Raw genomic sequence first — 27,390 nt, forward strand, 5'->3', positions numbered from 1 at the left:
GTATTCAGTCAATGCAATTGCTATAAATTGAACAGCTGTTCAGTGTGGAGTGAACATGTCTCTGCTGGGGGAGCTCTAGACTGGGCTGCTCTGTGTTGCAGTGATTCAGTGTGCAGTGAACGTGTCTCTGCTGGGGGAGCTCTAGACTGGGCTGCTCTGTGATGCAGTGATTCAGTGTGCAGTGAACGTGTCTCTGCTGGGGGAGCTCTAGACTGGGCTGCTCTGTGATGCAGTGATTCAGTGTGCAGTGAACGTGTCTCTGCTGGGGGAGCTCTAGACTGGGCTGCTCTGTGTTGCAGTGATTCAGTGTGCAGTGAACGTGTATCTGCTGGGGGAGCTCTAGACTGGGCTGCTCTGTGATGCAGTGATTCAGTGTGGAGTGAAAGTGTCTCTGCTGGGGGAGCTCTAGACTGGGCTGCTCTGTGATGCAGTGATTCAGTGTGCAGTGAAAGTGTCTCTGCTGGGGGAGCTCTAGACTGGGCTGCTCTGTGTTGCAGTGATTCAGTGTGGAGTGAAAGTGTCTCTGCTGGGGGAGCTCTAGACTGGGCTGCTCTGTGTTGCAGTGATTCTCTCGAGCAGATTCGGCTCCCTGAGGCAGGAGGTTATAAACCGGCCGTCATCAGCCACAGCACGGCAGAACAACGCCATCTAGCGGTGCCATCCAAAACTGCAGCTTCCCAGGACAGAGTCTGCAAGAGTGACAAGCTTCTGCAGCAAGGGGCGGGGCTACCCTCAGGAGCGTCAGTTCTGATTGGCCGAGGAAGGTTCCACGCTCCCGTCTACCAGAAGGAGGAGGAATCCCATTGGCCGGAACCCGCTCAGCTTCACTTAATACAACAACATCAGAAAAAAAACAAAACAAAGATCTTTGAGATTAGCGACCGGGCTGAGTTTAAACTGGAAGTGGACAGAGCAATCAAAATAAAAAGATTAGACGCAGGACTGTAATCCGCAGCGCCCCGTGTTTTCATCCCTCTCGTTAGGAGTGTGCACGCAATCGATTAGCTCCGTCTGCATGTCACGCAGCGCGGTCAGGTCGACCGGTAGGTCTTGTGATGGTAACAACAACAACAGAACAGACAGGAAAGACAGAGAGACGAACTGAAGGTGGGAATTAAAAATATATATATGATATTATAACATCAGCCATCATACAGCGAGCTGGCAGCTGTCAGCGTTTCTGTCCGAGGATTAATAGTCAAGCCTGTTAAACCGGCCTGTCCGGGCTCGTTTAGTCTGTTTCGAATATGGAATAAAATGCGATTCACGACTAGCTAACTCTTAGTTAAGTTTCATGCATGAAATATTGCAGCTAGCTGGAGAAATGCATCTAGTCTTCATTTCATTAAAACAGAAAGTTGTCATTGATTAATTCGATGGGGTGAACGGCTCAACACGCAAGCCGAGATGAAGACCCTGTATTTCTGCACTGGTTTTTAGTAGCGCCCCCTGCAGTTTGTATGGTGTTTGCAGTTACTTGAACAGAGTGTCTTAACACAATTACGAGAAGGCACAGGCTGTGGAGGGCTCTGTTCAGATCATTTTAGTGTTTGTTTTCAGAGTCTGTTTTCATGAGTAAAGTCTAGTTTGATATTCCTGAAACTGTTCTGGACTTCTGGACTTGTATTTTATTCATGAAAACAGACTTTGTAAATAGAGACCTGATTTCATATCATCATCTCCATCTTGATTTTAAAGTGCTTGTGTGTGTGTGTCTCTGTCTCTCTGTGTCTGTGCGTCCATGTGTCTCTGTGTGCGTCTTTGTCTCTCTGCGTCTCCGTCTTCCTGTGTGTTTTGCAGGCTGCTTGCTGGGTCACAATGAGACGATGGCAGAAGGTCCCCTCCTCTGCCTGGCTCTCCCTGACAGCCTCGTCTTGCAGATCTTCGAGAGCCTGGAGTTCCAGGACGTGCTGTCCGCCGGGCTGGTCTGCTGCCAGTGGCTGGCCGTGTCCCGGGACGAGTTCCTGTGGCGGGAGCTCTTCTACCGGTATTACGGCATCCCCCGCGCGGTGCCGCGGCACCCGGGTAAGAGCCTCCCTGATCCTCTCTCTGCTGTCCAGCGCGGGTCCCAAAGCCATGCCTAGCTCTGTGCTGCAGTGTCGCCTCATCGGAGCGTGGCTCACGTATCTGGAATATTAAATGGCAAAGAGAAGGAAGAAATAGATCAGATGAGAAATGGGTAAAATGAGATGATTAGCATGAAAGGTGTCTGAGGTTTCCACTAGCAACTCTCTTCAATAAAATCCAATGAAAGCGTTTGCTATCAACACTTTAAAAATCAAAGCAAATGCCTTCGTTGCCTGTCCAGTATGCACCAAAGGGTTCACTTTGCACCGGGGGCTGGGGATTCCCAGTGCAGTGTGTGCCCCTCCCTGCCTGACCCTGCCTCCCCTCTCCCCCTGCAGCCGCAGTGTCCTGGCTGGGGGAGTTCCAGCGGCTCTTCGACTGCATCCCCTGTGTGGAGGTGTGCGCTCTGAAGGAGCATCACGACCAGGTCCTGCACCTCAGCTTCTCGCACTCCGGATGCCTCTTCGCCTCCTGCTCCAAGGACTGCACCGTCAAGGCAGGCGCTCTCTCTCTCTCTCTCTCTCTCTCTCTGCTCCCGCTGCAAAGTCAGCCCTTCCACTCCTGCTCTTTGTTTCAGCCCTGCTCTCAATCTGTTTAACTCCACCCAGACCCTACAGCAGTTCATGATTTCATGTTCCCTCTGCAGTGGGACTCTCCATCTGTGAGGTATGCTGTGGGGCTTGGGAGGGGACTGGTGCTGCTTCTCCAGGGATGAGAAAGCTGGGGCGCTCATTCAGACACACATGAAATCTGCAGCAGTCTGATTGACTGGGCCCCCAGTGTGCACACCAGCTCAGTTATTCACAGCTCAGTTATTCACAGCTCTGTTATTCACAGCTCTGTTATTCACAGCTCAGTTGTTCACAGCTCAGTTGTTCAGAGCTCAGTTGTTCACAGCTCAGTTGTTCACAGCTCAGTTATTCACAGCTCTGTTGTTCACAGCTCTGTTGTTCACAGCTCAGTTATTCACAGCTCTGTTGTTCACAGCTCAGTTGTTCACAGCTCAGTTGTTCACAGCTCAGTTATTCACAGCTCTGTTGTTCACAGCTCAGTTGTTCACAGCTCAGTTATTCACAGCTCTGTTATTCACAGCTCTGTTATTCACAGCTCAGTTATTCACAGCTCTGTTATTCACAGCTCTGTTATTCACAGCTCAGTTGTTCACAGCTCAGTTGTTCACAGCTCAGTTGTTCACAGCTCAGTTATTCACAGCTCTGTTGTTCACAGCTCAGTTATTCACAGCTCAGTTGTTCACAGCTCAGTTATTCACAGCTCAGTTAATCACAGCTCAGTTATTCAGTCGTGTGATTTTTCTCAGATCTGGAACAATGACCTGGACATCTCCCTGCTGCACAGCTCCAACATGCGCGAGTTTAACTGGGGCTACACCCAGTTCTCCCAGTTCAACGCAGACGACACCCTGCTGCTGGTGTCGGGCGTCTACATCGGACGGCACCACTCCTCCTCGGGGGAGATCGCAGTCATCAGCCTCGGTATTCATTCACTCAGACAGTCTTTCATTCGTTCCTAGATTTCTTTATTCATAATTTAAAAAACATCATGATAATAACACTCCCAGCGTCGCTCTCGTCCCCAGATGACTTCACGCTCCTGTCGCGCGTCCGGAACAAGCCCTACGACGTGTTTGGCTGCTGGCTGAACGAGTCGCACCTGATCTCAGGTAACCTGCACTGGATGGGTAACGTCACCTCCTGCTCTGTGCTGTGGCTGAACAAGGCCTTCCAGGTGAGGGGGAGAGAGGGGAGGAAAACCAGCCTGCGTTAACCGCTGGAGCCGAGCAGAGACTTGCATGTAATCCCATTTCTGTTTATTACTAGGGGCTAAGCCGTGTGTTTGTAAGCTTTTCAATATTGGAGTCAGTAAATGGAAACTTACTAACATAGCAATTGGTATTCTGTGCGCCCTCCACCCGTTTACAGAGACCAAGTTAGTACCCTTCCAGGAATCTCTCGCTATCGGACCTGCACATCAATCCCTCCCCCCCTCTCGCTCTCTCCCTCTCTCCCAGGATGTGGAGTCGGAGAACATGAACGTGGTGAAACGTCTCTTTAAGATCCAGAACCGGAACGCCAGCACGATCCGCACGGTGATGGTGGCGGACTGCCGGCGCCACGACTCCCCCGAGCTGCTGCTGGACTACGAGGAGCAGGCGGCCGCGAGCGGGGGGCAGCGCGGGGCGCGCCGAGGCCCCCGGGTGTTCGACCTGGGCAGTGACAGCGAGGAGGAGGAGGAGGAGGAGGAGGAGAGGGGGGGAGCGGCAGCGGGGGGGGGCCACCCCGACCCCACCCCCGGCCTGGAGCAGCAGCTGCAAAACAACATCCTCCAGGTAACTCCCCGAGCAGCCACCAGGGGGTGGTGATGCGCTCAGTGCAAAGTTTGCTCCAAATTTTGCAGAACTTGAATGTTTCACAGCTTGGGTTCTGAGTCATTGCCAGTTTTTTTTTTTAAGCTCAGTGAATCTGCCTTCGTGTTGCAGAGTGGTCAGTAAAGGTCTAGCTGGATTAACCCCTCCCTCTCCCCCACCAGGGCTGTCGCAGGCCGGACATCAGCGACAAGCAGCTGGAGGCCAAAGTGTCCGCATTCCTGGGCAAGACCCGCACGCGGCACGCTGACCCCTCCCTGCTGAGTGACCCCGTGGGGCCGGCGGACAAGAAGTACCTCATCTTCACCACGGGCAGCCTCACCTACTCCCCGCACCAGATAGGTGAGAGAGCCGGGAGCGTGACGTGAAGGGTTAACATTGACCTGGCATGCAACAGCAGCGCCACTCCGGGCTTTGTGTCCAAATGACAGGAGCTGCGATACACAGGCTGTCTCTCCTCTCAGTGAATGTGATGGGAGCTGTGATGCACAGGCTGTGTCTCCTCTCAGTGAATGTGATGGGAGCTGTGATGCACAGGCTGTCTCTCCTCTCAGTGAATGTGATGGGAGCTGTGATGCACAGGCTGTCTCTCCTCTCAGTGAATGTGATGGGAGCTGTGATGCACAGGCTGTCTCTCCTCTCAGTGAATGTGATGGGAGCTGTGATGCACAGGCTGTCTCTCCTCTCAGTGAATGTGATGGGAGCTGTGATGCACAGGCTGTCTCTCCTCTCAGTGAATGTGATGGGAGCTGTGATGCACAGGCTGTCTCTCCTCTCAGTGAATGTGATGGGAGCTGTGATGCACAGGCTGTCTCTCCTCTCAGTGAATGTGATGGGAGCTGTGATGCACAGGCTGTGTCTCCTCTCAGTGAATGTGATGGGAGCTGTGATGCACAGGCTGTCTCTCCTCTCAGTGAATGTGATGGGAGCTGTGATGCACAGGCTGTGTCTCCTCTCAGTGAATGTGATGGGAGCTGTGATGCACAGGCTGTCTCTCCTCTCAGTGAATGTGATGGGAGCTGTGATGCACAGGCTGTCTCTCCTCTCAGTGAATGTGATGGGAGCTGTGATGCACAGGCTGTGTCTCCTCTCAGTGAATGTGATGGGAGCTGTGATGCACAGGCTGTCTCTCCTCTCAGTGAATGTGATGGGAGCTGTGATGCACAGGCTGTCTCTCCTCCTCTCTCAGGTATCATGCAGATTCTCCCCGAGCAGATGACGACCACGGGGCCGGTGCTGGGGAAGGAGCGAAGGTCAGAGGAGTTCTTCGATTCGCTGGATCACGTGTTTGACATCCACGGGCACATCATCGGCATGGGGCTGTCACCTGACCACAGGTGAGTTCAGAAAGCTGGGAGATCTCTCACTCTGTCCCTCTCCTCCTCTCTCAGGTATCTCTCTGTGAATATCCGTGCCTGGCCCGCGGGCTGGGAGATCTCTCACTCTGTCCCTCTCCTCCTCTCTCAGGTATCTGTATGTGAATAGCCGTGCCTGGCCCGCGGGCTGGGAGATCTCTCACTCTGTCCCTCTCCTCCTCTCTCAGGTATCTGTATGTGAATAGCCGTGCCTGGCCCGTGGGCTGCGTGATCTCTGACCCCATGGCCCCGCCCCCGATCGCGGAGGAGATCGATCTGCACGTGTTCGATCTGAAGACACTGCGCGAGGAGAGGCGGAGCCTGCGGTCCCACCGCGCCTTCACACCCAATGATGAGTGCTTCTTCATCTTCCTGGACGTGAGCCGGGACTTCGTGGCCAGGTACCGGGGGGAGAGGGGGGAGGGAGAGAGGGAGAAAGAGAGAGATGAACTCGGAGGAGAATATAGGACTTGTACAGTTAATTGAACTAGCGAATGGTGAAGTATTTAACAATACAAGCTGCTAATACAGTACTGTATCTGCAAGCTCCTGGCACACTGTATAACTGCCCCTGTCTTTGTCTCCCCCTAGTGGCGCGGAGGACAAGCACGGCTACATCTGGGACCGGCACTACAACATCTGCCTGGCCAAGCTGCAGCACGACGATGTGGTCAACTCCGTGGCCTTCAGCCCCGTGGACCAGGAGCTGCTGCTGACCGCCAGCGATGACGCCACCATCAAGGTGTGGCGCTCCCCCCGCACCCTGCGGGTCAGCCAGGCCAGCCGCCCGCGTCCCCGGAGACTGCTCTTCAACTGGCTGAGGAACACCAAGCAGAGCCAGAGCCAGAGCTAGAGCCCCTCCTCACTGCAGCGTGTTCCTTACAGACTCCTATTGCATAGCCCTGCCACCCATTCCAGGTTTTACTGCAAGCTTCATCAGCCACAGCGTATCCGTAGCTCGGGTGTGTCTTATTATTAAACTCCTTGTGAAACCAGGAACGGATCACACTGCTATGAAACTGGAGTCTTCATTTCCATCCCAGTCACTCCCGGAAATGATGTGAGGGAAGGAGCCTATCAAACTGCAGTGCGATGTATCCAGCATGAAGCCGCGCCTGAGAGTTTTCTGCCCGCACTGCGCTTGTGAGTTCAGTGCTGTGGCTGTGAGCCGGCCAGACGCTGCCAGGGAAGCCTTCCCACTTTGATTTGTGTTTCACGCGTGCAGAGAGTTTCCCAGCCTCAGCGCTCGGATCATTCTAACCACGCTGGACTTCTGAAAGACACTGAATCGTTTTGTTCCCTTTGCAGGTGGGATCTCTTCCGCCTTCCTCACAGACACACAGCCTCTTTCTGAGCCACACCGCTCGCTGCAGAACTACAGGAAGAACACAGATCGATTTCTTGATAATATTAATAAGAAGTGAACGTGCTGTGTACCCAGCGAGCCCTCCTCTCCCCGGCGCTTCATTTCCTTTAGATCCGCTCCTTGTGGATGTGTTTTTATTTGAGGTTTTAGACTTTAGCTTTGTCAGGAGCATTCGGGAGACGAGGACTCTGCGTCATTAACCCTTTCCTTCTCATTAAAAAAAAAAAACACCACGCTGCAAGCACTGATCTGAGAGTTTACTGTAAGAAAATATATCTCAACTGTTTTGTCAGGCAGGACGGCTTTATTAAAATAAGAACAAAATAAACTGTTCCTGTATTTATAAAAAGCAAATAAAAACCAAAAATGTAAAAAAAATGTAATAAATAAAATCACCAAACCTTCCATTTTACATCCTTTTTCAATTTGAATATAATTGAACAGCATTGCTAGCTTTTACTACTGCATCGTGTGTGTGTGTGCGTGTGTGCGTGCGTGCGTGCGTGCGTGCGTGCGTGTGTGCGTGCGTGCGTGTATATAATATATATGTGTATATATATGTTGGAGCTTGATAAATGGGAGGTGTGTAGGTCCGAGAATCACACGTAGTTTATGTAGTTCGAAGAGCCCATTAAGACTACATTTCCCAAGAGGCTGTGGGGCAGTCTGGCTGTCCAAGCCCATGATAAGGGATTCATTGGTATTGTTTTACAGCGCAGGGTGTGCTGCACACTGGGAGTGAGTGAGAGTGTGTTTTAAAACCCCCTCGTCTCTCCTTGATTCGAGGTCATTGTTTTATTGAGCCTGGATCAGGCTCAGCTGGCTCTCATTCAGTTCTGTGCACACATGCCTGGAAGCAGTGGGCAGGGCTGAGGAGAGCTCTGTGTGGGGAACCTGAGAGACGGGGCTTGCAATCCAGGGACAGGCTCTTTCTCTTACTGGTAAACGGGGTAGCCATCCAGCTGGTAGTTCAGGGAATGGAAGAGTTTAGCTGAAGCATTCCTTGATGAAGTTTGGTTGTTTGTTTGTTTTGTTTGTACAGGAATGAATACACGGGTACCTTCCTGTTTCAACACAGTTTCTCCGTGGACATTCTGTTTTCTTCTACTAGAAGACAGCGGACCGAGCCCGACTGCTGACAAAGGTGAGTCAAAACCACACGCCTTGTCACACTGTGCGTGTGTGTGTATATATAGAGAGAGAGAGAGAGAGGGAGGGAGGAAGTGTTGTGCTAGATCTGCACTTACTAACTCTTGAGCATTCCTGTGATGCCTCATGTGTACACCAGGGGGCAGTGATGCCACTCACTCTGCTGTCTCTATCTCATTGGTGCGCACGCACGCACACACACACACAGAGACAGACGCACACACACGAATCAATGAATCAATGTTATTTGATTGAATTGATATTTCAGTACAAGGTCATTTGTTTTAGATGTATGTTTAATTCAGACAGTAAAGAATCAGATAAGTTCAAAACACACTGTGATCCCCATTACATGGAATTACATTTCACAATACGATGCCTTGACCCCCATTATTATTATTATTATTATTAATTTCTTAGCAGACGCCCTTATCCAGGGCGACTTACAATCGTAAGCAAATACATTTCAAGTGTTACAATACAAGTAATACAATAAGAGCAAGAAATACAATAACTTTCGTTCAAGCAAAGTACAAGTGTGACAAACCACAATTCAATAATACAGCAGATAATAGTGATAGTGACATCAGGATATGATTAAATACAAAGTACTACAGGTTAAACACTTGGCAGATTACAGTATTCTGAAGTACAGGATTAAATGCAGTAAAATAGGGGGCAGATAAGAGCAAAATAAAGCACATTTACATGAAGGGTGATAGTGTCCCAGGATACAAACAGAGGAGTTCTACAGGTGCTCTTTGATGAGGTGAGTCTTAAGGAGGCACGGGAATGTGGTCAGGGACTGGGCAGTCCTGACATCTGTAGGAAGGTCATTACATGGAATTATATTTCACAATACGATGCCTTGACACCAGTTACATGGAATTACATTTCACAATACGATGCCTTGACCCCCATTACATGGAATTACATTTCACAATACGATGCCTTGACCCCCATTACATGGAATTACATTTCACAATACGATGCCTTGACCCCCGTTACATGGAATTACATTTCACAATACAATGCCTTGTATTTGCTGCTTTCTCCCGGGAAAGAAAATACAGCAAATAAATGAGTGCAGCTATTAGATGTGATAATATTGACTCGCTTACCCACTCAAGAGTTAATACAAGTCGATGTACTAGTCATTATACAATGATACAGGACTGCGTGCGCTTAAATAAATGCAAAACCTCATTTCCAAAGACAGAAGTAATCTAATAGTACGATTCAGACTTCCAGCTAGTCATGTTCTCCTGCAGTCTGCTCTCTCTGTTCCTCTGCTCAGCCAGAGGGATCATGAGCTGATGAAGAATGCAGTCTCAGCCGTTTCACTTCAAGGTTGTCCTCCACGGACTCCCTTTGCTCCTGCTTCAGTTAAACTTCTGCAGAGCTGCTGCATATCCCCCAGGAATCCCAGATTCCCAAAGCGAGAGCCTCCCAGCAGCTCATTCCTATCATTAGAATAGTGATTTCTATGACCCAGGTAATAGAAATCGATGTATATGTGTTATATCCTAGCTTCGTTGTACGTTTCTACAGCAGGCGTTGGAGATGGGGGCGCTCCAGGCTCCGGTGATGCGTGCGTGCGTGCGTGCGTGCGTGCGTGTGTGCGTGCGTGCGTGTGTGTGTGCGTGTGTGTGCGTGTGATGGATGTGGGCTGCATGGCATCGCAGTGACCTGTGGGGTCTGCTGGTACCGGCCCTGTTTTAAAGGAGCCCCGTCCTGCTGTACAAAGAGAATACAGACGAGCACAGTGACCCATCGGAGCCTCAGTCACACATTAAATACCAGCCTGCTTTCCCTGTGGGGGGCAGCCTGATGCACGACAGCATTGAGACCCCTTTGGAAAGGCTCGGCAGCTCAGCCCATTGACGTGAATGGAAAGCCAAGAGCTGGACTGGAACCTGCGCCCGCCTCGCGATTCAAAAGACTCAAGAGCAAACTCTACTGGGGAGAGGCGAGTGCTGATTTCAGTGTCATCAACTCATCAGCCAATAGGGGGAGCGCCATTACACTGTACCTCCATTTCTGTATAGCACTATTTTATATTTATTATTATTATTATTATATATATATATATATATATTTATATAAGCAATCTTTTTAATTAGCCTTTTAAAACGCTTCACCTTTCTTTCTGTATCTCAAGTCATTTCTGTCACTGGCATGCACATACGTACGCTGTGCTCTTTGTTTTATTTGAGGTTACAAAGCCTTGTTGAGTGCCCCCTGCACCCCTACCCCCTGCACCCCTACCCCCCAGTCCCCAGCTCCCCGCCCCCCGCTCACAGCCCGGTCAGGTCGACGATGGCTTTGATGAAGATGGTGTCGTCTCGCAGGTACGAGCTCTTGCCCTCCAGCTTGGCGAGCGGGCAGAAGAGCGGGCAGCCGCTGGCGATGTTCATCTCGCTGACCGGCCGCTGGAAGGAGGAGGAGGTGACGTCGGGGCGGAAGGCGTCGATGACGTGCTCCCGGTTATTCTGGTCCAGCAGCATCAGAGTGACCTGGAAGGAGAAGGTCCTGCTTTAAAATCGCTGTGAGGTTTGGAGACAGGAGAACACATTCACTGAGGCGCTTATTCCACTGTCCCTGAAAATGTGTTCATCCTAAACCTGTACAAACAACACAGACGCAGGGCAGCCCTTCAGTTAACTCCGCTAGTCTGGTGCTGCCTCTATGTATTGTGCTATAAGAGATGTCAAGAGACCGCACAGAGAAATGACATTGTCTCTTCTAATGAGAGACCCCCTGCTGCACAGAGTGGATGAACTTCACAGAGTAAATCACAAAACTCACAGGCAGGAGCGACTATTAAACACAGTGGTTGTAAAAAAGGCTTCTTGAATTGAGATGTCAATTCTCCGCATGGGAAGGCATCCCTGCACACAGGAGAAGATGGACAGGAGTTTTGATAAACCCTTAACAGTGACTGGCTGGTTTCCCAAACAGCAGATTGAAAAGTTCCAGGCGAGTTGAGAGTACCTTCTGGTTGAAGGGCCACTTGAGCAAGGCGTCGCTGTTGCCTTTCATCACGACGAAGAAGAGAGAGAGGTGCGTCCCGCGCCCCGTCCCGTCTCCGTTCAGGTACAGACGCATGCACATCTTGTACCCGTACTTACTGGTGTAGAACCCTGCGGACAGACAGAGAGAGGCGTGAGTGTGCCAGCCCTGCTCTGTGCAGACAGACAGACAGACAGACAGACAGAGAGAAGCGTGAGTGTGCCAGCCCTGCTCTGTGCAGACAGACAGACAAACAGACAGAGAGAGGCGTGAGTGTGCCAGCCCTGCTCTGTGCAGACAGACAGACAGACAGACAGACAGAGAGAGAGAGGTGTGAGTGTGCCAGTCCTGCTCTGTGCAGACAGACAGACAAACAGACAGAGAGAGGCGTGAGTGTGCCAGCCCTGCTCTGTGCAGACAGACAGACAGACAGACAGACAGACAGACAGAGAGAGGTGTGAGTGTGCCAGCCCTGCTCTGTGCAGACAGACAGACAAACAGACAGAGAGAGGCGTGAGTGTGCCAGCCCTGCTCTGTGCAGACAGACAGACAGACAGACAGACAGACAGAGAGAGGTGTGAGTGTGCCAGCCCTGCTCTGTGCTGCACAACAGAAACGCTCCATTTACTGCTATTGATTTTAGAATGTCATTTATTCTATGCTGGTTAAATAAAGACACGCAAATGCACACGCACACGCACACAGATCAGTCACTCATCACATTGACCAGCTACACTAGCCATGTCAGTACTTTACTGTGCTGCAGTATTAACAGAGTGCAGCCCAGCGAGGAGCGCATGGGTTTCCCCCTTTGATGTAATTACAGGGTTTCACCCTCCACTGTGCAGCCCTGCCCACACACTGAACAGCTCATAGGAAGTCATGCAGAATGAGACGCTTGGTGTTTGATCACTGACCTGGGGAGAACATGGCCGGGGTGCGCCCCTCCCTGGCATCCTGCCGTTTCCGGGTGAAGTCCCCGATCTTCCAGATGAAGATCCCGTCGTACGTGCTGAACTCCTGCTCCTTGAACTTCTGCTCCAGCTCGGCTATGGCGAGGTCCTTCATCGCCAGAGAGCGCTCCATCTGCCGGACCTGCGGAGCGAGCAGCAGCACAGTGTGGAATAGACTGAGAGAGGCCAGCAGAGGATCACAGCGCAAACCCCACAGTCAGCGCACCTCTACACTGCCAGTGGAGCAACTGATGCTGTCGGCTGGATTTCGCACTTATTAAAGCGTGTTGAGAATATCCCAGCTTCAGGGACGCGCGGAATGAAAGGGAAACGGAATGTAGGAGTCAAAGGGAAACACAGAGTGACCCGGACCCTGACCTTGTGTGTGAGGGAGTCCATGCTCTCCTGGTCCAGGCGATGCTGCTGGCTGTAGGCCTCCAGCGTCAGTGAGCTCTTCTCCACCTCGCGGTTCAGAACGCACACGATGTTCTCGAAGGTGGAGAGTTTCCGCGCCAGCGCCTCGCACAGCTTGGGGAGGGCCTGGGCCTTGCCGCTGTACCCGTTGAGCTGTCTGTCAGCGAGGGAGAGGAGAGTGGCCGCGGCGCCTCCCTCCTCTTCCTCCTCCTCCGCGGAGCAGTACAGCCCCAGGCTGCCCAGCCGCTGCTCCAGCTCTCGGATCGAGCTGCCCAGCTCCTGCGCCTTGCTGTGGGGCACCTGCAGGCTGCGCGGCTGCCCCTCCCTCTCTCGCAGGCTCTGCACTGCAGCCAGCAGCATGCGCAGGTGCTCCGCCATGCTGCCCTGCTCGTGATGCAGCATCTTCTCATTCTCCACCTGGAAGACAAAGAACAGAGTAGAACCAGAACACACCTCAGCACTACAGCACACCGGATCAGCACATCAGCACATCAGCACTGCACACCGGATCAGCACATCAGCACTGAGCACAGCACACCGGATCAGCACATCAGCACTGAGCACAGCACACCGGATCAGCACATCAGCACTGAGCACAGCACACCGGATCAGCACTGAGCACAGCACACCGGATCAGCACATCAGCACTGAGCACAGCACACCGGATCAGCACATCAGCACTGAGCACTGCACACCGGATCAGCACATCAGCACTGAGCACAGCACACCGGATCATCACATCAGCACTGAGCACAGCACACCGGATCAGCACATCAGCACAGCACACCGATTCAGCACATCAGCACTGAGCACAGCACACCGGATCAGCACATCAGCACTGAGCACAGCACACCGGATCAGCACATCAGCACTGAGCACAGCACACCGGATCAGCACATCAGCACTGAGCACAGCACACCGGATCAGCACTACAGCACACCGGATCATCACATCAGCACTGAGCACAGCACACCGGATCATCACATCAGCACTGAGCACAGCACACCGGATCATCACATCAGCACTGAGCACAGCACACCGGATCATCACATCAGCACTGAGCACAGCACACTGGATCATCACATCAGCACTGAGCACAGCACACCGGATCAGCACATCAGCACTGAGTTAAGCACACCGGATCATCACATCAGCACTGAGCACAGCACACTGGATCATCACATCAGCACTGAGCACAGCACACCGGATCAGCACATCAGCACTGAGCACAGCACACCGGATCAGCACATCAGCACTGAGCACAGCACACCGGATCATCACATCAGCACTGAGCACAGCACACCGGATCATCACATCAGCACTGAGCACAGCACACTGGATCATCACATCAGCACTGAGCACAGCACACTGGATCATCACATCGGCACTGAGCACAGCACACCGGATCAGCACATCAGCACTGAGCCTGGCTCCTCTGTGCTGGAGAGCCTCAGCGTGGGGGAGGAAGGGTCTGCTTCCCAGCCAGGTACAAGGCAGGCACCGGGTACGAGAGAGAGATTTGTTTTGTCATCAGTGATTAAGAAAGCCTGGCTAGGCTAATCAAACCTTCATTTCAGCTGACAAGAGGAAAGTGAAGTGAAAGTGACCTGCGTGCTCTGGCATGTGTCTGTTACCTGACAGTTCGATGTTCACAACTAAACTCATGTTAACGGGTAGCGGTGAGTGCTTGTCATTTTATTTCCACACCGTGGTTTTATAGAAATGCATTCTTTATTAAGACGTGGGCGCCTTTAAAACTGAACAAATAAACAAGGTCTGTGCGATTTCAACAGGGTGGCAACAGGCAGCATTAGCAATGATCCGTGTGAAACGGTGAGCGCTCTGCTGAGACATGCATGCAGTGCAATTGAGGTCTGGCTAGCTGTGATAAAATGTGTGCGTCATGTCCTTAGCAATGTTACACCTCCACGCACATGGGAGATCACAGCTGAATCTCTCTCAGAGGCTGAATACAGGTGAAGTGTTTATCAAGAGGTACAGCTCTGGACAAAAGGGTTGCATCCCCTAGATTGAGATTGAGTTCACTGTTAGGACCTGCAGCCCAGGCGTTTGGTTTTTGTACTTACAATGACATTGCATCCCACGGCACTGAATCTGCACGAGCTTTTATATTTGCTGCAGGATCTTGCATGATCTGCAAACTGGAGGAGAAAAACCAAAGAAAGAAAATGAGTTCACTGCAGGGCATGAAAACAAGCAATGCTGACTTCACACTCAGAGCTGCAATTACAGGAAAGGACAAGGCATTTCATCAGCGCTAAATATGCACCTTAACCCACAGGACTGTTTGCAAAGCAGGTCAACTTAACAGGGACTTTCCAACCAGCTGCTGAGACGCAACGAAGACATCAATTGAAAACATGGTAAGCTCTGAACTCTGGGCTCTGGGCTCTCTGGGCTCTGTGGGCTCTGGGCTCTGGGCTCTTTCTACGGGATCACAAACCTCCTGAAATGTTACCTTTTCTCGTAGGATTTTCTTCTTTCCACATCCTTCGCATTGCAGTGGAAATTTCTGACAGATTTCATCATGAGCCTGCAGGTAACAGAAAAAACACAAAAAACATGCAAGTTAAAATCTCTCTCGCGCTCTTTTTTTTTATAAAAAAATAAAACCTGTAAGAAAAAATAATCACTGGCATTTTTTTACTTAGCCAAACCTACTGCTGCTTAAAAACAACTTCCCCTCCACCCGAGTAAACTATAAAAATCCCCGGGGTCCTCACTATAAAACATGTGCATTCCAGCTTCTCAGAAACGTCTATCTGCTACGGTAAAAACCGATGACGATGCATTAAACTACAAAACCCTGAACTCAGAGAACAGCTCACTTCAAAACCAACGACCAAGAGATTCAGTCATTTACTGGAACTACAGACACCAACAATTGGGTCTCAGAATCCCAGTCTAAGAGATTAGACATGCTTCAGAGCTCCATGGAGGGTTAATGGTGACCCCCCTGATCTAAGAGATTAGACATGCTTCAGAGCTCCATGGAGGGTTAATGGTGACCCCCCTGATCTAAGAGATTAGACACGCTTCAGAGCTCCATGGAGGGTTAATGGTGACCCCCCTGATCTAAGAGATTAGACATGCTTCAGAGCTCCATGGAGGGTTAATGGTGACCCCCCTGATCTAAGAGATTAGACATGCTTCAGAGCTCCATGGGGGCCACAGGGAGGTTTTAAAAGGTCAGCAGGATGTGACGCGTGAAACGGTTTCCAATGTGAATGTCATTCAGGGGGAGAACACACAGTGATGTTCCAGACCCACAGCCCACATGCTCTTTGAAATCAGTCAGCACAGAGTTTCACAGAGGATCAACAGTCTCAGTTGGAGCTGCCCGTCTCTATGTTTGACGGGCTGTGTCACTGCACTGATCGCTATGGGTCTCGACTCACCTTGATGTGCTTGAAGCTGAAGCTCAGTTTGCAGTACCTGCAGTTGAGGTTCCTCTCTGGGCACTCTCGCTCGCTGTGCTGCTCCTTCTCACTGAGCTGGATCATCTCCTGGCAGGCCTGGCACTGAACCAGCGAGCGCTCACACTTCCCCTCATGGCTGGTCTGGAGGAGAGAACACCAGGGGGCAGTGTTAAACAGAGGGTTCGAACCTCAGGGCAGTGATATCAAGCGGCGCAGAATAGCAGGGTTCAAATGAGCCGGCACTGCAGAGTGCATGCATTCTATTTACAATGCTTCCCTATGCTTTACCACACCTCTCTGTGCTTTACAATGCTTCCCTATGCTTTAACAGACCTCTCTGTGCTTTACAATGCTTCCCTATGCTTTAACAGACCTCTCTGTGCTTTACAATGCTTCCCTATGCTTTACCATGCTGTCACTGTGTTTTGCTGTGCTGGATTGAACACAGCTTGCAGTGACGGGGTCACTAGGCTGCGAGATTCATATCTCAGAATAGAACAGGCAAACACTGTATGTAAACCAGGCCTGGCCCGGTTCACACCCACGCTGGGTTTCAATGTGTTTTAACTGAATTAACTGTGCAATGAGGATGTGAGTCACAGAGAGGCAGCGCCCCATCTGGGCTGAGCCTTCACTTACTCATATAGAGAGTGTTCAGGGTGCAGGAGCACCCAGAGGGAAGCCGTTTGCAAACCTCCACAGGAGGACGATCGGCTCAACGTATCCAAGCTGTTTTTCTAATTTGCCCTACAGGCTAAATGTGTTTGGGGTGTGTGCTCTGCAAGACCGTGAGCTGAGAGTGAAGAGCGGACTCTGATCTCATATTCACAGTTATTGTAATCTAGTCATTGTATCTGCATGTCTGTTCAGATTCCAACAGCCTGCAGACTAACGACAAAGACTCGTCAAACAGGTGTGGCTGGGCTCTTTCATCACAATGGAGCAGCTGCAGACACCTACAGGGCAAAGGGGGCCCCAAAACCACAGCTAGTGCTCCTGAAGACGATGCTCATGAGCAGCAGAGCCCAAGCCAGCAGCACACTCGCAGGGGAAATGCACCAGAGTCCCGACACAGAGACTCGGTGCTTCAGCTGAGACGCCGCTTCACACAGGCTATAGAATGAAGCTGTATTAAACATGACTGTGAATAAGGGTTACAATCTGCCAGCCTCTCCTTGGTAAAGCATGTGGGAGGCGGGGGGGGGGGGGGGGGCATCCACATGAGATCTGTGCTGCTCATCTCAATAAATACACAGATAGAATTACACATGTCTATCTATCTGTTTGTGTAGGAATCCCATCAGCACAGACATGCAGAGATTTGAAGGAGATGTGCAGACCCAGGTCCCCTCCCACTGGTACAAGGATGCCCACCCGCCCGCACCCTCCTCCCCTCCCCTCCATTCGTGGCAGTGCTGGGAGCAGAGAAGGACCTGACCGCAGCACGGTGAGTAACGCTCTGCTCAGCTCTGCATCTCTCTTTGTTTTTTCCTAACCCTAACCCTCCTCCTCCTCTCCTCTCCATTCGAGGCAGTGCTGGGAGCAGAGAAGGACCTGACCGCAGCACGGTGAGTAACGCTCTGCTCAGCTCTGCATCTCTCTTTGTTTTTTCCTAACCCTAACCCCTCCTCCTCCTCTCCATTCGAGGCAGTGCTGGGAGCAGACAAGGACCTGACCGCAGCACGGTGAGTAACGCTCTGCTCAGCTCTGCATCTCTCTTTGTTTTTTCCTAACCCTAACCCTCCTCCTCCTCTCCTCTCCATTCGAGGCAGTGCTGGGAGCAGAGAAGGACCTGACCGCAGCACGGTGAGTAACGCTCTGCTCAGCTCTGCATCTCTCTTTGTTTTTTCCTAACCCTAACCCTCCTCCTCCTCTCCTCTCCATTCGAGGCAGTGCTGGGAGCAGACAAGGACCTGACCGCAGCACGGTGAGTAACGCTCTGCTCAGCTCTGCATCTCTCTTTGTTTTTTCCTAACCCTAACCCCTCCTCCTCCTCTCCATTCGAGGCAGTGCTGGGAGCAGACAAGGACCTGACCGCAGCACGGTGAGTAACGCTCTGCTCAGCTCTGCATCTCTCTTTGTTTTTTCCTAACCCTAACCCCTCCTCCTCCTCTCCTCTCCATTCGAGGCAGTGCTGGGAGCAGACAAGGACCTGACCGCAGCACGGTGAGTAACGCTCTGCTCAGCTCTGCATCTCTCTTTGTTTTTTCCTAACCCTAACCCTAACCCTCCTCCTCCTCTCCTCTCCATTCGAGGCAGTGCTGGGAGCAGACAAGGACCTGACCGCAGCACGGTGAGTAACGCTCTGCTCAGCTCTGCATCTCTCTTTGTTTTTTCCTAACCCTAACCCTAACCCCTCCTCCTCCTCTCCTCTCCATTCGAGGCAGTGCTGGGAGCAGACAAGGACCTGACCGCAGCACGGTGAGTAACGCTCTGCTCAGCTCTGCATCTCTCTTTGTTTTTTCCTAACCCTAACCCCTCCTCCTCCTCTCCTCTCCATTCGAGGCAGTGCTGGGAGCAGACAAGGACCTGACCGCAGCACGGTGAGTAACGCTCTGCTCAGCTCTGCATCTCTCTTTGTTTTTTCCTAACCCTAACCCCTCCTCCTCCTCTCCTCTCCATTCGAGGCAGTGCTGGGAGCAGACAAGGACCTGACCGCAGCACGGTGAGTAACGCTCTGCTCAGCTCTGCATCTCTCTTTGTTTTTTCCTAACCCTAACCCTAACCCCTCCTCCTCCTCTCCTCTCCATTCGAGGCAGTGCTGGGAGCAGACAAGGACCTGACCGCAGCACGGTGAGTAACGCTCTGCTCTGCTCTGCATCTCTCTTTGTTTTTTCCTAACCCTAACCCTCCTCCTCCTCTCCTCTCCATTCGAGGCAGTGCTGGGAGCAGACAAGGACCTGACCGCAGCACGGTGAGTAACGCTCTGCTCAGCTCTGCATCTCTCTTTGTTTTTTCCTAACCCTAACCCCTCCTCCTCCTCTCCTCTCCATTCGAGGCAGTGCTGGGAGCAGACAAGGACCTGACCGCAGCACGGTGAGTAACGCTCTGCTCAGCTCTGCATCTCTCTTTGTTTTTTCCTAACCCTAACCCTCCTCCTCCTCTCCTCTCCATTCGAGGCAGTGCTGGGAGCAGACAAGGACCTGACCGCAGCACGGTGAGTAACGCTCTGCTCAGCTCTGCATCTCTCTTTGTTTTTTCCTAACCCTAACCCTAACCCTCCTCCTCCTCTCCTCTCCATTCGAGGCAGTGCTGGGAGCAGACAAGGACCTGACCGCAGCACGGTGAGTAACGCTCTGCTCAGCTCTGCATCTCTCTTTGTTTTTTCCTAACCCTAACCCTCCTCCTCCTCCTCCTCTCCTCTCCATTCGAGGCAGTGCTGGGAGCAGACAAGGACCTGACCGCAGCACGGTGAGTAACGCTCTGCTCAGCTCTGCATCTCTCTTTGTTTTTTCCTAACCCTAACCCTCCTCCTCCTCTCCTCTCCATTCGAGGCAGTGCTGGGAGCAGACAAGGACCTGACCGCAGCACGGTGAGTAACGCTCTGCTCAGCTCTGCATCTCTCTTTGTTTTTTCCTAACCCTAACCCTCCTCCTCCTCCTCCTCTCCTCTCCATTCGAGGCAGTGCTGGGAGCAGACAAGGACCTGACCGCAGCACGGTGAGTAACGCTCTGCTCAGCTCTGCATCTCTCTTTGTTTTTTCCTAACCCTAACCCTCCTCCTCCTCTCCTCTCCATTCGAGGCAGTGCTGGGAGCAGACAAGGACCTGACCGCAGCACGGTGAGTAACGCTCTGCTCAGCTCTGCATCTCTCTTTGTTTTTTCCTTTCGATGACTAAAAGATGAAACTTTTAAGAACTATTCAAATGAGCGCTGATCGCAGCTCTCTCTGTGGTAGAGGAATAGGGATGAAAAGTGACAGCAGCACAGTGAAGCACGGCCAGGGCATGGTAAAGCAGGTTGCAAAGCAGGCAGCGTTACGGCCGTGAACGAGCGTTGAATGGGCTCTTAAAAGATCCACGGGCGTCTCCTCCTCGCTGTCGGAGCAGTTTGCAGAGATTAATAACAGCAGTTCCAGTGGCACGCTCTCCCTGCACTCAGCAAACTGGAACCAGCTGGTGAGCCCAAGTGTGCACCAACAAAGCCGACTGTAGGAATGATGAAAAGCAGCATTCAAGTTCCTGGAAGAGGAGCGGACTGTTCCTTCTGCTTTTAAGAGCAGATTGTAGGTAGTTCAGGTCAGTCTGCTGAGACAGTGAGGAGGAGAGAGGCTGGCGGGACTGTAAGGACTGAGCTGGACCGAGCAGGACTGTGAAGGACCGAGCAGGACTGTGAAGGACCGAGCAGGACTGTGAAGGACCGAGCTTCGAGGTCAAGCTGAAGAACAACACAGAGAGGGACCAGAAAAAAAATAAAAAAAACATCTAGCTTGGAAATCCCAACCGATCAACAATGGAGGTAATAAACACCTGCGATTACAGAGGAAATGAAATCATCGAGATAAAGAGGCTGTTACCGGCACACACTTACTGGAAATCTTTCAGATAATCTTTACAAGCAGCCAGCTGCCTGGAAAAGCCTTTTAAAATAGCTGACAGATCAATACAAAGACCGCTGTGTGGACTGAAAGGGCATGAGCGTCCTGTGTGACTGTTCAGATGAGTCAGGCAGGGGACTGCATGCTGTGTAAAGGGTAAAGGCCTGGCTACAGCAGCAGCCCATTGTCTTTAATTCATGAAGTACCACATTCATGCTTATCAAACATCATAACAAGATAGTTCAAGAGAAAACTGAAAAACAGCCAGCTGCCTGCTAAAGACAATTACAAAAGGAGCCTGTCTTCAAATGAGGACACTGAAAGGGTTAAACAGACAGAATTATAATAAGTACAAACACACACACACATATATATATATATATATATAAACACACACAGATATATATGTGTAACAGAGGCACACACATGTGAAAGCGCATGTGAAAGTCTGCATGTTTTTATCTTTAGAACAGCATGTGGGTGGGGTGTGGGGACAGCCTTCATCGGAAAGCTCGGTACTTTCCACACCACAGCCAATCAGATTATCACACACGACAAAAGGAAGCCAGGGACTTTCCACACTGAGATTCATTGCAGGAGAGGCCTGCTCTCGCTCTTGTGCAGTTTAACAAGGTGTTCATCTCAGTCCTGAAGTGAAGCTCACACGCTCTTCATCTCTTCTGAGGAGCTCACAAAGCTGTTATTATTCACAAGCGCTTTGTGGCTGACGGCCAATAACAGTATTTCTCAATGTAACCCTTTCCATGCACATCGCTGAGCTCAACTCAACACAGAAGAATTCTCCAAACAGTGCCCTAGATCCCTCCCTAAACGGCAAGGACCTGCACCGCACGCAGCAAGGACCCGCACAGCAAGGACCCGCACCGCAAGGACCCGCACCGCAAGGACCCGCACAGCAAGGACCGGCGCCGTGCACAGCAAGGACCCGCACCGCAAGGACCCACACCGCGCACAGCAAGGACCCGCACAGCAAGGACCCGCGCCGCGCACAGCAAGGACCCGCACAGCAAGGACCCGCACAGCAAGGACCCGCACCGCAAGGACCCGCACAGCAAGGACCCGCACAGCAAGGACCCGCACAGCAAGGACCCGCGCCGCACGCAGCAGCTCGGGTTAGCCCTGCAGCCCGCAGCCTCACAGTCCCCACAGCTCTTCTGCATCCCGGAGTTTAGTTTCACAACTGCCACATCACTCTTACAGGGAAATGCTTTAGAGAAATCAGTCAAAAAACCCATTCTTAGCAAAGAGGAAAAATGTGAACAAGATATAAATCATTTCAATTTGCAAGTAAAATGCCAGTGACTCACCAGTAGATGAGCTGCTCTCCACCCGGTTGCATTATTCAGAGCTATAAATGAAATCTTCAGGGTGGGAGTGTAGGATGTTCTCATGCATCCTCTATTTAAGAAGGTTGTGGTTTCGATTTCACAGACTGCCACACACACAGTACACACTCACACACATACACACACAGTACACACTCACACACTCACACACACACACACACACACACAGTACACACACACACACACACACAGTACACACACACACACACACAGTACACACTCACACACACACACACTCACACAGTACACACTCACACACACACACACACACACACAGTACACACACACACTCACACAGTTCAGTACATACCTCATACTCTTTAATGGATCCTTTCCATGAACAGCCCTCGTTGTTGCAAACTGCAGGTAAATTTTCAATCTCCCTGCGAGCGGCATTATCTGGAAAAGCCTGTTTTAAAATAAAAAGAAAGCCTTTCTTTAATGGTGGGGGCGTAGCGTGTGCCCCCCCCCTCACAGAGCCCTTCATTATGTACTGCGTCCCTCCCTCTCACAAGAGAAGCTTCTGTTAATGATGACAATATCAAGACTAGCATCATTTCCTTTAAATGTTAACTATGTAGGGTTCGGGTCCAGTGGGGGTGGGGGGAGGTTGGTTATAACCTCCAACTGCTGCAAGTAGCAGCGGCATGTTTCAGTGAGCCCGCCCGTTTACAGATTAGACTAACACTAGGGCCCATCGCGAGCCAGCTCACAGTCCTATTTATAAAAGCATAACTCATAGAACAAAGGAGCCTCTCAGGAAAGCAGATTAAAAATGATGTGGTTTACGTACCAGCATGAGGATGGGACTTATTAACCAGAGAGATGCTTTTGGAATGAAGATGAGATTAAGAGGTGATGACAGAGATCCAAACAATCTCAGGACTTTTTTTTTTTTTTTTGATGTGTAAAACTTCCTGTGTGACAGAATTCTCCAGCAGTGAGAGAAGCAGGGAAGCACTTACAGAATTTGTGTCTAAAATAGACGCTGGCTCTTCGAAGATCCCTTCCTGTTGGCAGGCTGCGCACCTCTGGGGGCCGGAGCTAAAGGCAGTGCAGAAAGACTGCTTTATTATCACAGTTCAACTCAGGTCCGCTCTCATTTCGGAAGCATGCAGCAGGAGCGTCTTTCCAGATCAGCCATGAGAGGCGCTTCAGCAGACTGTGAGGCTGGACCGGAAACACAATGAACACTCCCTGCAATTCAAATCTACAGCCACAGGAGGAGGCAGGATGCACACGCAGGCTGGAGTCATTAACCTGGAGACTTGGGCAGGTCAGCTGGGAACCCACGGCCTGCGAGTCACAGCGGGTAATCATTTACTGAGATAAGGAATCGGGCTGTCAGTCAGAGACGCTGTGCTCTCTCTCGTGCATCATTCAGAAACCGTAGCGCTTGGTGCACATGTACTAATCAGGCACCATTTCCCTTAATGACAGTTTCAATTCCCCCTCTCTCTTAAAAGAACAGCTCTTTACTATGCAACTAGGCGACTGTATGACTGTGCCAAGAAGCTATTAACATGGTCACACCAATGGGACTGATCCAGTCCAGGTCTGACAGTGAGCTTGTGGATTTGTGGGACTCTCGTGACCTCATGCAGAGCAGATGCACAGAGTGAAACAGCCCCTTACCTTGTGATGTTGTTATAGCAGAACCAGCAGAAGCGATGGCCACACTGAGCCTGAACAGGTTTTCTTAAAATACGACAGCATTCCCGACACAGATACTTTGGTTCCAAGCTCGTCCCAAGAATTGTTAGAATGAAACCCGGTAAACTGGATTCTAGGGAGTTTTTTGCCATCGTATTCCATCAACTTGTGGTCTTCCTGTAGAAAGAGACGAGAAAGCAAATGGATTAGGAGCAGCCCTGTGCATGATTGACAGCAGTGCTTCACTGTGCTGGCGTTTCTGATTCCAGTCACGAAGGTTAAAGCCCTCTGGATACTCACAGTAACGGGGTTCGCTCTTGGAAAACAAACACACGGCTTTTGTTCCTTGTAGTATTTTTGTAAAACGCCTCCAGTAACCACCCGCTCGTTTCAAGTTTGTGAATTATTTTAAATAATTGTGCAGTTACAGCACGTGTCCACCTCGTAGTGCTAAGGAGTGACCCTTAAGAATTAGCGGTAAAAAAACAAAACTTGAACTCCACTTTTTATAACATTTTATAAACAGACCAGTAACTATTCTGGCAACGCCCTCGTCCGCTCATCAGACAAAACATTTTTGATTTATGAAAGCTGTTCTCAGCAGATGTAGGATCATTCTGTCTCAACACATCCTCTTCACAGCCCCCAGTTTCCCCTGGTAAAAGCACAGAGAAGCGCGCTGCAGCACAGGGAGGTATGGGAAGCATGTTAAACCCTGGGAAATGCACAGTATAATCACAGGGGAAAGCAAGCTGCAGAACCACTGTGCACATTTACCATGGGAAACCTGTCCAGGGATCAAGGCGGACACATCCGGCACACACTCTCAAGGGTTGGTACTTTGAAGCCACGGGTGACTTGTCTCCTATACCACGTAGAGGTGACCAACAGACATAGGAGTCCACACACACGAGTCCACGCACGCACACACGAGTACACACACGAGTCCACGCACACACACACAGGAGTCCACGCACACACACACGCACACACACACACACACACACAAGTCCACGCACACACACATGCACACACACACACACACACGAGTCCACACACACACACGCACACACACAGGAGTCCACGCACGCACACACGAGTACACACACGAGTCCACGCACACGCACACACACACAGGAGTCCACGCACACACACACGCACACACACACACACAAGTCCACGCACACACACATGCACACACACACACACACGAGTCCACACACACACACGCACGCACACCCCTCTGGTAACGCAGCTGAGACGTGAGCTCCTGGATATATCAAAGCTTCATCTCCTGGCTGCAGAGGGGTTTGGTTTAAGGATGGGAAAGAATGCAGGCATGATAGACTGATAGACACTGATGAACCCTGATGAACCCTGATGGACCCCGATGGACTCTGACAGACACTGATGAACCCTGATGGACCCTGATGGACTGATGGACACTGATAGACCCTGATGGACTCCGACGGACTCTGATGTGATGTGCCTGGCTGGGGGGTTGGTTGGTGCTACGCATTTTACCAACAGTTTCATCATGAACAGTAAAGAGGCCCCTGTGGAGATCAGGCTCCATGGCATGTCTTTTTCAGCAGTGCAGACGGCTGTGGTTTATCCCCTGTTTGAAGTTGTTTTTTTTCTAAGCCACATGAATGGATCTGATTCTCTGTACTGTGCATCCAGACGGCTGTGTCTACGAGTCTGTGCAGGCTGGCTCCCTCTCAAAGCGCTGTATAACAACACTCTGGAAATCAATCAGATTTCTTGAAAGGAGGCCGAGCCTGTCTGAACTTGCGCTGTCAAGTGGAAAGGTAGCAGCTGGTTAACCAGGGAGGCTGTGAGAGATGAAGAGCATCCAGCATTCAAATCCACATCCAGCAGGACAGAAATCAGGAGCGGTTTGTACCACTGCCAGCCTCACGCCAACATGAGTCATGTACTGTACACTTCACACTGTGTGCGGGCTACAAACCAAACGAAAACTGGAAAAACTCATGACTAGTCAAAGCCCTGTTTGTAATATTATATGGTAATCAATTCCATCATCTCTTCCACGCCGCGCTGTGTGTTGAGTCTAAACACTGACGCCACTAAACCGAACTAACAGGAACAAAGGAAGGGCCAGAGTCAAAGCGTGGTGACTCTGTAGCACAAATAAACGAGGGAGACCAACCTACAACGAAAACACTAGTAGTCAAAAGGTACGAGGAACTGAAGCTTCCTTATCGGGAAAAAAACGCTCTCGGGTTCCCCCAGACAACAGAAACGAAAGGGAAATATTCCTGAAACCCCATTGTGCTCTCCGGAGGTCAGCCACTCTGTTACTGCTCAGTAATGAATAGCAACTGAAGCGAGGCTGAGAAGATGGCGTGTTTAACCAAGCCTGTTCTAAACAGATCCATTTTCTAATGCACGAGCAGCCCTGAACTGTGTTTAAATATATACCCAAAAAAGGAAAACAGTTCGCCCAGGCAGGATCAGTGGCTGCCCAGACATACCGTCATTCTCCTGTTTAAAATTGCAAAAGCTTCGTCTTCCTGGTTTAGAATAACTGCCAAAGCAAAAGCACTTCCCTTAAAACAAACAGACAGTACCACGAGCCAGCAAAGCTAAGCACCCGTCATTCAGCAAATGCGTGTTATAATAATATCTGAACACAGTGCAGTGCGGCGGCGAAGCTCCCCGCTCCCAGGTTATAAAGCGTGCACTGTTTCAGTACTGATCACTTCATGGTATAAACGCGCTCTTAGATGTAGTAACATGCACAGTGCCAAGCCCCCCCAACAACGACCCGCAACAACCCGACTGGCGCAGCTTGTTCGGAAGAGCCGCAGAAATCTACAATCCCCTGCGCGCAAGAGAGAGAGACTTGCTGTTCAGTGCTTGCAGGAGCCTCGCGAGAGCACGGGCTCCCCAGATCATTGCGAAATACGCTGTCAAATGAAGTTTGTTTTTTGCTCAAACAGCACAGATGTGTAGCCGATGGGATCTATCTACAGCAGCAGTTCAGATAACAACACAGCGTGAAACCGAGCAGGATCCAGAAAGTCGGTACTCACCAGATAATGCCTCTCGGATGAACTGACAGCTGCTTAAAAATGTGGTTCTTTTCTACGCGAAGGCGGGGCCGACTCGAAATAGGAGTAGTTAGAAACCTCGATTTAAACACCCACAAGCGGCACCCTTTTTGTTTGTTTAATATATAATGTTCTAAAATTGTGGATTTGGAAAGAAAGAGATTGAATTATATGTATATTTATAATTATATTCTATATAATTCTATATATTTATATTTATAATTATATTCGAGTTTTCTCTCCTTTAAGAATTCAATTGATCTCTGTGAATCCATTCGTGTATCTCAATCACAGCTGAGAAACGCGTTCATAGTAAACTGTGTTTAATTCACTTTTCTGTGAAACAACTAAATTGGCTTTTAAATCAGTCAAGCCGTCCTTTTTTTCATTTATAAGCAAGACGTCCAAACGAGACTTGAACATTAATAAGCGACTCGTCTCTTCTGATTTTAAATTTTAAAAAAGCAAGTCTTGCGATTTAAAAGCCTGTTATTGAAATCAGTGTTACTATGAACGCGTTTCTCAGCTGTGATTGAGATACACGAATCGATTAACAGAGATCAACTGAATTCTTAAAGGAGAGAAGTCGGAGGAAAACACCGAAATTCAGAAGCGCTA

The 27,390-nt window shown here is 50.5% G+C and overlaps 2 protein-coding genes across 3 annotated transcripts; one reads left to right on the forward strand and one right to left on the reverse strand.

The window, feature by feature from the left end:
- The first annotated feature begins 785 nt into the window (after nt 1–785).
- Nucleotides 786–7,571, forward strand: LOC117973886 (F-box/WD repeat-containing protein 5-like). The gene is made up of 10 exons (XM_058986641.1): nt 786–1,107; nt 1,801–2,025; nt 2,406–2,563; nt 3,386–3,560; nt 3,665–3,813; nt 4,097–4,414; nt 4,615–4,792; nt 5,640–5,787; nt 5,994–6,206; nt 6,397–7,571. The coding sequence occupies exons 1-10, from the start codon at nt 1,056–1,058 to the stop codon at nt 6,656–6,658; spliced, it is 1,878 nt and encodes a 625-aa protein (XP_058842624.1). The 5' UTR covers nt 786–1,055; the 3' UTR covers nt 6,659–7,571.
- Nucleotides 7,572–10,602: 3,031 nt separating this feature from the next.
- LOC131697496 (TNF receptor-associated factor 2-like) lies at nt 10,603–26,867 on the reverse strand. 2 transcript variants are annotated; one of them, XM_058986642.1, is made up of 11 exons: nt 26,755–26,867; nt 23,678–23,872; nt 23,008–23,086; nt 22,353–22,451; nt 16,119–16,280; nt 15,179–15,253; nt 14,787–14,861; nt 12,664–13,116; nt 12,250–12,427; nt 11,315–11,463; nt 10,603–10,836 (listed from the first exon to the last, which is right to left on the reverse strand). In XM_058986642.1, the coding sequence occupies exons 2-11, from the start codon at nt 23,845–23,847 to the stop codon at nt 10,618–10,620; spliced, it is 1,659 nt and encodes a 552-aa protein (XP_058842625.1). In that variant the 5' UTR covers nt 23,848–23,872; nt 26,755–26,867; the 3' UTR covers nt 10,603–10,617. The 2 variants fall into 2 exon arrangements, with proteins under 2 accessions (XP_058842625.1, XP_058842626.1); XM_058986643.1 differs by lacking the exons at nt 22,353–22,451; nt 23,008–23,086; nt 23,678–23,872; nt 26,755–26,867 and adding an exon at nt 22,004–22,209.
- Between the last annotated feature and the right edge of the window lie 523 nt (nt 26,868–27,390).

This window comes from Acipenser ruthenus, chromosome 15 (genome assembly GCF_902713425.1).
Source record: "Acipenser ruthenus chromosome 15, fAciRut3.2 maternal haplotype, whole genome shotgun sequence".
Lineage (NCBI taxonomy): Eukaryota > Metazoa > Chordata > Actinopteri > Acipenseriformes > Acipenseridae > Acipenser > Acipenser ruthenus.

Coding starts and splice junctions, on each gene's coding strand:
- LOC117973886 (XM_058986641.1), top strand. CDS start 1,056: ATGGTAACAACAACAACAGAACAGACAGGAAAGACAGAGAGACGAACT. Junction 2,026..2,405: donor CGCGGTGCCGCGGCACCCGG/GTAAGAGCCTCC, acceptor CTCCCCCTGCAG/CCGCAGTGTCCTGGCTGGGG. Junction 2,564..3,385: donor CCAAGGACTGCACCGTCAAG/GCAGGCGCTCTC, acceptor GATTTTTCTCAG/ATCTGGAACAATGACCTGGA.
- LOC131697496 (XM_058986642.1), bottom strand. CDS start 23,847: ATGGCAAAAAACTCCCTAGAATCCAGTTTACCGGGTTTCATTCTAACA. Junction 16,281..22,352: donor GATCCATTAAAGAGTATGAG/GTATGTACTGAA, acceptor TCTCTCCTCCAG/ACCAGCCATGAGGGGAAGTG. Junction 15,254..16,118: donor TCAGCTTCAAGCACATCAAG/GTGAGTCGAGAC, acceptor TGTTACCTGCAG/GCTCATGATGAAATCTGTCA.